At 33.8% G+C, this 11,110-nt stretch overlaps 1 protein-coding gene across 1 annotated transcript; it reads right to left on the bottom strand.

The window, feature by feature from the left end:
• Positions 1 to 1,330: 1,330 nt before the first annotated feature.
• Positions 1,331 to 6,195, bottom strand: LOC142605377 (high affinity sulfate transporter 2-like). The gene is made up of 14 exons (XM_075776846.1): positions 6,129 to 6,195; positions 5,660 to 6,022; positions 5,508 to 5,556; positions 5,195 to 5,402; positions 4,818 to 4,992; positions 4,631 to 4,696; positions 4,269 to 4,382; positions 4,056 to 4,172; positions 3,846 to 3,972; positions 3,448 to 3,734; positions 3,144 to 3,334; positions 2,590 to 2,675; positions 2,426 to 2,502; positions 1,331 to 1,802 (listed from the first exon to the last, which is right to left on the bottom strand). Exons 2-14 carry the CDS (start codon positions 5,978 to 5,980, stop codon positions 1,659 to 1,661), a joined length of 1,962 nt encoding a protein of 653 aa, XP_075632961.1. The 5' UTR covers positions 5,981 to 6,022; positions 6,129 to 6,195; the 3' UTR covers positions 1,331 to 1,658.
• Positions 6,196 to 11,110: the final 4,915 nt, after the last annotated feature.

The raw sequence follows: 11,110 nt of genomic DNA, 5'->3' as shown, positions 1-11,110 counted from the left end.
CCGCAAAAATCTGTCTCTTCTCTTTGTGCTTGTAATTTTTTGTTGTTGTTGAGAAGTAGTAATTTTCTTTATTTGATTTTATGGGATGGGCTAAGACTATATCATACATACAAGAAATCTAAAAGCAAATAACCTATATACAAAATAAAATACATGGGGATCGTTGTCTTTAGATGAACATCATTGCCTCCCAGGTGAATAGGGGAGAAAATCATCAAGATGCACAAATACTAATAGTGCATTTGGTTGGGCAGAGAAGTGGGATAATAAAATGGGTATAGAGAAAATAGACAATAGATTGATAAACCTGATCCCTTATTTGGTAGAGTACAGTGGAAGAAGGGGAAAAAAGAAAAGAAAAATGAATATATTTTATTCGGACCATCATTTCTGATCTTTCTAAAATGTTTTTTTTATATATATATTTTTTATTATTTTTTTTTATAATCGATCTTTCTAAAATGTTAGTAAATAAGAGAGAGAAGTCTTACATGGATGATTTAGTAATCTTATTCCTTTACTTTATTATAGTACAAATACATTACTAATAATTTATATAAGATTGGTTGTTTAATACACTTTAGATAAACTTTATACACTTTAATTTCTCCTCTTTTTTCCTCAATCTTCTATCCTGTTGAAATGGCTTGAATTGTAATGTTGGTGGATTGACATTACAAGCAAGCATTAAATGCTATCTTGCATGAATTGTCAAAAGGCAAGGAACAAAATTTGACATACAATCTTGGCAATGAATGCTTGCATGCCTATGTTTGAAAGATGGCTTGATCAACAAAGCAAAAGAATTTATCTCAAAAAAAAAAAAAAAAAAAAAAGCAAAAGAATTGCAATTCAGCAATTTCATTCGTGAAGAAATGCAAGAAGTTGCATTAAATGTTGCATGGACTCATAGCCGAATGTATTGACTTCTCTGTCAATAGAAGGTTTGCATTATTTACATGTGTTGGCTAGAACTTTAGCTATATATAGAGAAGGAGCAAGAGAGTTCCTACGTGAGCTAGAGAGATAGAAAAGAGCTTTTTCTGTGTGCGCACCAGAGATAGGAAGCTAGAGTGTTCTATAACTCTTTTCTAAATATAATAGGGTGTTTTCTATTTATTTGTGAGAGAACCAATGGTATAGTTGAGATTTGAGTTTGTGTGAGAGTGTTTTCAAGTTATTTTTGTAATCTCCAAAATTATAATGAAACTTTATTCTATCACTCCTGTAGATGTAGGCATATTACCGAATCAAGCAAATTCTTTGGGTCATATTTTCTTCTCTCTTCTTTAACCTTGTGTAAACAAATTATTTCACAACAAATCCACTCTACGAAATAAAACCTAAACAAAATTGATTCGAAGGAAAGGAGTAACAAAATAAGTACAAAGAAACTCACAGTCAGAGTTCATTGAAAAGAAAATGAGTGGATGAAAAAGAAAAAAAGCAAAAGACAAAAGAAACAATATGCCCAACGACCAGCGTTATATTGGCCAATCTACCTAAAAAGATTAGGGCTCCCCAGAACTGAAAATAAATTTGCAAACAGCTATGACAACTATCTAACACCCCACACTATTTCACAATTTAAACACCCCAGCTTCACACCTTAACTAGCTATTTGCATTCTTTCACAACACCCTCGCTCGTAATATATATTATGGCAGTTCTTTAATTCTGGGCGACAGCATTTCAATAGCATCTGCAACTGTGAGAAAGATCATGTCTTCACCGATCTTTTTTGTAAACTCGGATGCATGCAGCTTTTCGGTCACGATTGCCCCGGGGTTTGCTAAAACAAGCTGTTACAAAACCATGATCAAATTATTGTCACTAATACTTATGGTCCTCTAATAAACTTCACACCTGATGAATGAAATTCAAACCCTAATTCTTCTCATAAAATGATAACATATAACTTAATTGAGTTACAATATTCTTGGCATATCTGTTAATGAGTAGAATTATAGTATAGTATGTTTAAAAAAACATAAACAAAAATGAAAATAAACAAATTCTACAATTGAAGTGTTTAAATGGGGTATGTTTTCCATCAAAGAAGTTTATTTAGGATTATTCAGAAGAAATATGAATTGGTTGCCATAACCAGCTAGGTATACACATATAATTTGAAATCAATTAGATTATATGGAAATTTATTTTTGGTGAAACATGTTGTGAGTGTTCCGTAGCTAGCTAGGTTTACTTGTCTAACAAAATTTAGATAATTAATACTTCAAGAGTTCAACTTGGAGTATTCTGTGCTGATAAAGAAAATGCAGTGGGTATAAATCAATGCCAATTTGCGAACATATAATATATGAAACTTGTAGAAGTACTGGACAAATATCAAGATATGTCTAAATTAACACAGTTGAGAAAGCAAATAATAGGCACACAATTTCTGAGTTCAAATTAATCTTACCTTAACATCTCTGTTTTGAAGTGTCTTATGTAACTCTTCGAAGGAATGGATACCACTGGTGTCGATATCAGTAACAGCTGCAAGATTGTGAATCATATGAATATATTCCTCTAGTAAGTGTTAGACTCGAATCCATAAGGACCATGGCTAAACAAATTGCTTACGTGACATTTCAATGATGAGATATTTGATTCTGGGCCGACTGTTTATCTTCAAATCTTCTTCTTCGTTGCTTAGCCATCTCAAAATCCTGCAAGAAATTGGATTTAACAACTGTCTAGTGGACTAGAGTTCTTACTTTCAAATTTTCATTGTAGTTTATTGAACGAAACTAGGCTATTTTTTTTCCTTGTTTGCTAGAAGTATTCCTTGTTATTTATAGAAATTATCACAAAACTTCCATGAAAAATTCCGGATCATAACATAGACAAAAGCCCTACATGCCTAGGCAGTTGTTTATTTATGTGCAAAATCTATGCTTCTTATGCTCACATGTGCGCAGGAGGAGGTAATAACTTATGGTTCGATTGTGTGTAGTGGAAAGGTAAAATCTTTTTTTTTTTCGACGGGAGGAGGCCATGCCCTCCGATTGATCTTCTTTATGTCAAATTGGAAAAAAAAAAAAAAAAAAAAAAAACCCCTTAATCTAAACAATTTTAATTCAGAAAAAATAAAAATTTGGGCTCGTTAATTTGTCATAGATAAAGTCTCAAAATACCTCTCCTTAATATAGTTGGAGTTTGAAAAGTAGATTGCAGAATCAACTCGAATAATCAAAATTCCAGAAACAGTTGTTGCATTAGGATATTGCTCCACATTCCTGTAAACAAAAGTCCCTGGAAGCCTCCCGAGTACTGCAGTTCGTGGCCTTGTAACTTGTAAGAGGATTTTGGCAAAAGATATAGCCACCTATCATAACAAAAGGTAAGAATTTTTAGTGAGAAAATCAAAAGATGAAACACTCAAAATGGGATTGAGTATTTTTATTCAAAACACCAAACTTTTGTTGATCTCTTACATACCGCAATTAAAAGGCCTATCTCCACACTTTTAAAGACCACACCAAAGAAGGCCCCCATACAAGCAAGAAAATCGAATTTGTCAATCTTCCACAGTAGTATTGCAGCTGGAATGTCAACTAGGGGAACTACAGCCGCAATGATGATAGAAGCAAGTACAGCATTTGGGGTGTACTTAAACAATGGTGTGATGAGTTCCAGTGTTAGAAGAACAACACAAGACATCACAATGTTGGCAACTGCTGTGTTACAGCCAGCCATAAAATTTACTGCAGAGCGAGAGAATGATCCTGCATGCACGCAACGAAGATGATTAATAAAATGATGAAAGAAATTAATCCGTGATTAAAATTCAGAGGCTCAGAAATATATAATTTCAATTTGAGCACATTTTTACACACCTGTAGCTACATAACAAGATGTCATGGAACCAACAATGTTCATAGTTCCCATTGCCACCATTTCTTTGTTCCCATCCACATTGTAGTCCTTCACAGCAGCAAATGTTCTAGCAATCGCTATAGCTTCCTAGAATCCAACAGATTTGGCTTTAATATTGGAGAGTATTATTAGGCTGAGTTCTCTTAATGATTGTAAAGAAATTAGCTTACCGTCAATGCTATTAAACCCGCTACCACACCGATCTTAAAACCTTTGAGAAGTAAATCTCCAGTCCAATAGATTTCATGAGCAGATGATGGGTTTATGCCCTTTTTTATATATTGCACCTGACACAGTAAAAGAAACCGCAATGTGAGCTTGCCAAATCCTTTTTGTGGCAAGCTAAACACAAAATCAAAATGATTAAAATTGAGAGTACTTACAATTGCTACACCTTCCTTATCAGCACGAGTAATATATACACAAAATGTGGCTATTATGACAGAGGTCAATGGAGCAATAGCAGATACCCAAAATAATTTTGGGTATTTTTTGGCCTGTGCCAATATCAAAGAAAAATTCAATAACAATGAAAATGATTTAATTTAGGTAACATAGGAATTGAAGAATAAAAATCCTCTACCCACATGGTATTCTAGTTTATACTCCACTAAAGATTTTTTATTTTTTATTTTTCTTTATGAAGTAGATAAAATGAAAGTTAAAAAAAAAAAATCATTATAGTTGAGAGAATATAAAGTGAAACATTGAGAGTAAAACATAGTATTTTTATTAGGATACTTACGATGTACTTGGTAAGCAAAAGGAAGGCCAAGAATGACAACCCAATTACTATGGTCTGCCAGTTCCACTGTACAGCAAGTTAGAAAGTCAATTCACACTCATTCATGGGATTTTCCGACCCATAATAAATATTGACATCATTTGATGAAGAGAAAAAAATAATAATAATAACGTTACAAATTCTATACCCCATGATGTACTGTGCCAAAAACTGAATGCATCACTGAAATAATGTCAGTCTTCTTTGTGAAGTTTGTTATACCAAGAAGACCTTTGAGCTGTTGAAGGCCTATGGTAATGGCAGCCCCAGCCATGAATCCAACAATGGCAGCATGAGACAGAAAGTCAATTAAGAAACCGAGTCTGCAAACAATGGTCAAACCATCATTTTATTTTATAACAAAAAGTAATTTAACCATTCATTTGTTATATTGTTAAAATCTACCAACTATAGCTATAAAAGTCAAATATGTAGTATGTTTTAGCATTTTCCACTTGATATAGCTATCTAAAAAGTATAAAGCTGAATTGTCAAAGAACAACAGCTAATAAAAAAATAATATACCTGAAAAATCCAAGTGCGAATTGAGTGACTCCAGCAAAAAAGGTAGCAGTGAATACAAGACGCCTATAAGCAAGAGCATTTTTCTTTGGATCAATCTCATTCTGCGCCATAGTTCCAATCAAAAGAGACACTACGGCCACTGGTCCTATGGCAATATCTCTGGAGCTACCCATGAAGGCATAAATAAGAGGTGGAACGAAGCTAGAGTCTAGAGAAAAGTCAACAACAAACAACATTAATTATTGATTAATAAAGTAGAACATATTGTAGCAAAAAGAAACCGAGGATGTTTATGAGAAACAAGGAAACTCACATAACCCATATTGGGGATCAAGATTTGCTAGCTTTGCATATGCAATATCCTAGTAGGAAAAATATTTGAGCATCGTTGGAAATGGAAACTGAAAATTAATAAATATATTTAGCTAAGCTTACTTTGTTTTTATGGAAATATTTTTCACTCACCTGAGGGACACACAGGCTAGCTATGGTGAGTCCAGCAATCAGGTCACCTCTGAACTTTTCCAGATTGTAGCTTCTTGACCATTCAAGAATCGGGAAAATAGCTTTGAGTACAAGAAAAAACCTTGTATGACTTTTTTGGCCCTGAAAAGCTTTTAAGGGTTCATCGTGGAAGAAAGTTTCCTTGATAACAGTTTGAAATTCAGTGAGAAGATTTTGCTGAGGAGGCCTTTCCACCTTGTGAATATGAGAAGAAGGTTGTGTATGGCGTCGCGATGAAGGGCCGCTCCCGATCTCCATCTCGTGAGTAACACGCCCACTCATTAGAGCCAGAAACTAGTTAGCTATAGTATATGTATATCAAACCTATATTAAAACAATGGGGCAGAGAAAATTGATTAGAACTTAGAAAATACTTCTAAAAATGATTTTTTTCAACAGAAGAAAATTGTAACAAGTAATGGTTACTAACTATTGAAAGTAAGGCCGAGTTAGGCCGATAGACTAAGATGGAAGTACAAGATACAGGGAAATTCTTGTTGCTTATATGTATAGGCAAAGCCTAAGCTTTTTGGTTTGTTTATTATTTCGTATGGTATGACCAACTACGTAGCATCTAGCTGTCACGACTATGATGTAAAACAAAGGTTGACTATCTCAAAAAATTAGCCTACAATTAACGATTAATCTCAAGCTCTTAATAGTATTTTTGGATTTGTTTACAATTGTCGCTCAATATTATTATTATCAATTTATTTCTCTTAACTTTTTATTTCTTTTTTGTGGTACCTTTATCGTTTTTGTTCCCCTTAAAATAATATGAGTAAGTCTTAGGTACAGTACTATGTGAATTTTTTCTCTTAAGTTATATTTTTAAGATTATCATGCGAATTTTTTCTCATACGATGGAAGTGTATTTTTTAATTAAGTAGCCACATGATTGAGTCTAAGTTTTGTCTAAAGAATATATATATGAGATGAGTTCAAGTTATACCTGGTATAACTCTTTAGAGTTACACTTTTTCTTCACCTTTAGATTTAAATAAATCTAACTGTAAAAAATATGAAGTCATTAATGATGATTATCATATCATTTATTATCCCTTATGAAAGTTTGGATTTGTGTTAAAAATACAAAAGCTATTTAGATCCCAAATTAAAAATTATGACTCGGTTGATTTTACTCTAACTTAAACTAAGTGCGGAATAGAGTAAATGCAAGCGAACAAACAATAAAACTACTCTAAGCCATATTCATCATATCACAGCAGTAAAATGAAAGCTAAAAGAGTAGGGAAGAGAAATGAAAACACAAGATAACACGATGATGTGTTATCGAAGAGGAAACTGAAGAACTTGGCGAAAAACCTCTCTGCCACCCTCCAAGCGATAAATCGATCCACCAGACAATAAGTTGGAATACACAAATAGCAAGAGACCCTCTAAGCCTAATCTATCCAATGCACCTAAGCTCTCTAAGCTCCTACTCCAACAAGGCTTCTCGGAACCGTGTCTTGTCTAGCTTTCCAGATTCCGCAATGCGCCCGATTGCATCTGCCAAAGCTTGGCTTCTTCCAATACTTCCCAACAGCACTAAAACCTCACTTAACACTCAGAATGGGTGTGGTAAGTGTTTGGGTTATTAACCTCTCAAAGATATGGATATGAAGAGGTATGAGTTGAGGAAAACCACAATGGATTGTGTAGATGATTGTGGGTATGATAATCTCTATCTCTCAAGGGTTGTGGCTAGGGTTTTCTCTCTGAAAAGCACTCCTTTTAATATGTGAGTATATATAGTGTGGATAGAGATAAGGTGTATCAGATATGACAAAATAGCAAAACAGAATATTTCACGGGTGACTCGCGGGAAGGCCTTACCCGAGAAATACTTGTGAAAACCAGCTGTCTCTATCTGTCATAACTCTCCACATTCCAGTCATGTACTGAGCACATAGCTTCACTTCGCGGGAAGGCTTCTCGCGAGCTACCAGCGAAAACTCCTTTGCTCTTCACTGATGCCTTGAGACTCCACACTCTCTCTCATACATAACCCTTACAAATAGATCCCACATAAAATACAAGATACATATAATTTGAACATAATTACAATCAAATTTGGCACGGAATTAAAGCTAACACAAAATAATTGCAAATCACAACTTTACACCTTATTTTTTGAATTTCCGTATTTGCTTTTACTCCTAAAAATTTTCACATTATCTCTCTTCTCTCATCCTCCTACTCAATATAGTCATCACGAAAAGACATAATCGAGTTTATAGTTTGATTTATAAAGATTTGTGTTGGAGTATTATAGTTTGTTTCAACAATTACACGAATGATACCATTATACAAAAAATCATTATGTTGGAGCATTATAAAGATTTGTTTCGACAATTGCACCAACAATTTGTTTTGTTTGTATAAGTCGCATAATAAATTTTAAGTACAGGACTTTGAGATAGCAAAAGAAGTTTTTGAATTGGTTTCAAGTCTATGTATAACTTGGAATAGAAGTGGTGTTTTCTTCTTTAAGGATGCAGTGACACTGAATTTTTTAATGTAGACTTGTAGTGAACTGGTACTAAAGTCTTTATCTAAGATTCTAAATTCTTTTTCAAACTATTCCTAAGGGTCACAACATGGAAATTCAAAAAAAAAAAAAATGGAAATAGAGACAGATATATGAAAATAAAAAGTTTCAGGTATTTTGGTTGAGATGAATGTAAGCACATTTTGGGATTAATAGAGATAGATATGGAAACTCAAAAAATAAGGGATAATAAATGATATGGTAATCAATATTAATTTGTTCATATTGTTGATCGTTAGATCTACTTAAATCTAACCATATAGAAAGAGTGTGACTCTAAAGAGTTACACTAGGTGTAACTTGAACCCATCTATATATGGGTTCTATACATATATATATATGTGTGTGTGTGTGTGTGTGTGCGCGCGCGCGCGCACGAACATGCACATGCACGTGCGTGTATGTCTGTTTATAGTATAAGTACTCTTTTAAAGGAAAATGGGTGGTTGATCATAAAAAAAGCATTAAATGCGAAGGTATAGGTAAAAGTGGAGGGTTGGTGTGGCACATAAGGCCCAATTTTGGTACCCACAATTGTGTTTGATTGAGTTTAGGCGGAGATGGAGATAGTTGAACTAGAGCCCTTTTGAATGAGATCGATATTGGTATTCCGCGAGGGCAGAAGCAGGGATAGTAGGAGCGGGAGTCAATTGGTCGGATCAAGAAATAGATAGTTATAGAAAGTCTACAAGAGGAACTCCGAAAAGCCGATAGAAGCACTCATTCTAAACTAGCAAGCTCTCTATGCCTGTATGGAGGGCTTACTCATCTAGATAGGTGGGATGATAAACATAAAAGACAGAAGAGAAGGGAAGACATTTGAAATGAACAGAGGTAGAGGAGGGGATTCAATCACTGATATATATGTCATGGAAGCCTAGGGTGGTTAGAAAACCTAGGGCAGCTAAATTAAAAAAGGTACTAAACTATGTACTTGTAGGGCAAGTATCCCAGTAATCAGAATAGAGGTTAAGTTAGTTTTAGCGTCTGTTTGGAAACAACTTATTTAGCTAAAATTGAAAACTGTTTGCTGAAAGTACTATAAATAAAGCTAAAAGGTAGCTGAAATAGTAAAGTAAGACTCGTGAATAGTATCAAAAAATGTAATGAGACCCATAAATAATTGCAAAAATAAGTTGAATAGTAGTAAAAATAAGCTAAATAATAAAGTAGCTAGTTTTTTAAGCCAATGTCAAATGCACACTTAATATAAATTATCTCTTATCTATATCATTGCATTGTGAATATTAATTCAGTCTTGCTCACTTTCAACATAGCATTAGAGCCATATCTTCAAGGAATCAATAGCAATCTCTCTTGTTGCGTTAATTTTTTTTTCCCCTATCAATGCCTTTTTTCTCTAAGGCCCTGCATGCAACATCACGTATATTCTCGTCATCATCATAAGAACTAGCAGTTTATTCTCTCAACTGCTATCACAAACCTCAACATTCTGCTCAAGCTTGTAAGGAATACACACTACAATGAACCTTAATTGATCTTAGTTGTTTTTGTACGTGTCTTATTTATTAAAGATACTAAAATAGATGCAGGAGTAGAAGTATAAAAGGATAACACAAAAACATACCAAAGTTATGTGGTTTGGTCTAACCGTGTGTGTCTATAAAAGAAATCCTTAAGGGCTAAATCTTTTTAGAGGAAGATTTTGTTATTATTTTTACCAACGACCTTGCTCTTTTTGTCTTTTGCATGATTTTGTTGAATCTCAAGCCTGTTTTAGATTTTGCCTGTTTTAGAATTTGAGAGGAATGTTAGATAAATTTGTGCTCAAACGCATCTATCTCTATATACTATATGACCGAAGATGTTTGACCAATTAATGGTTAACTTCTTTAGGCTGTGCAACGTAAGTTTTAGAGCTTGCACAATTTTTCATGTCATTAATTTTTATTTATTAAAGTTTAATTTTTGAGAAAAGAACCCAACTCTTGCCCTTTCACATTTTAATGATTAATTTGCCTCCGCCAATCTGGCTTCCTCCCTCTCTCGTAGCTTTCGTAGTGCCTTCAGGCCCTTTACCCCTCACCTTTATCTCCCTGTCAGCCCTCTCAGACCCAAACACAGTTCTCACGGCAAACTCAAATACAAAACCCAGTAGATACACTCCCTTCACCAATGACAAACTCAAATACAAACCCAGCAGATACACTTTTGTGATTTACATGAAAAGGAGATGGTTTTACTATTCTACATCAACTAATAAATTTTTTTTTTTTCTATGATGCTTTTCTGTAGTTCAATTTTGATAGTGCCGCCTCTCTAAAATAAGCCTAGAGAAGGAGATTAAGGAATCAGACTAAGTATTTGTTTGTGGTCATATAATAGGCAAGACGCTTCTCATGGAAGGGTAGTTTTCTTTTCATAAGATTTTGACTCAGTTTCCACTTGAGATATTAGACTTTATTTTTTCACCCAGGAATTGCAAGAGACATGAAATAGAAAAGTTTGCAATATTTATACATTACAGCTTATTCCAGTTGCTTGGTTTGTAATAAAGTTCATAAACTGAGATTGTCAAAGCCTTAAAATCTTATAAAAATTGCCCACTTTTTGCAGGTGAATGTATAACAAAGAAATCCAAAAAAACTAATATCCCATAATCCAAAATAATTGGAATTGGCTACTAAATATCTCTGAATTTCCTCCCAAAACTTCACAACAGATTTTCCCATAACATATTTTTCTACCTTAAAGCCTACGTAAAACTAAAGATATAATTATTTCTTTTATAACTTCTGATTTCAAGGGATAAATTCCAAACTCATCTATTTATTTTTCGGGTGACACGTTCATAGGTGAGTTATTATATCATGTTTTCACACTTGACATTGAATAAT

This window comes from Castanea sativa, chromosome 7, assembly GCF_040712315.1.
Source record: "Castanea sativa cultivar Marrone di Chiusa Pesio chromosome 7, ASM4071231v1".
NCBI lineage: Eukaryota > Viridiplantae > Streptophyta > Magnoliopsida > Fagales > Fagaceae > Castanea > Castanea sativa.
The sequence above is the reverse complement of the archived record's forward strand: the minus strand, read 5'-3'. Positions and strand labels throughout refer to the sequence as shown.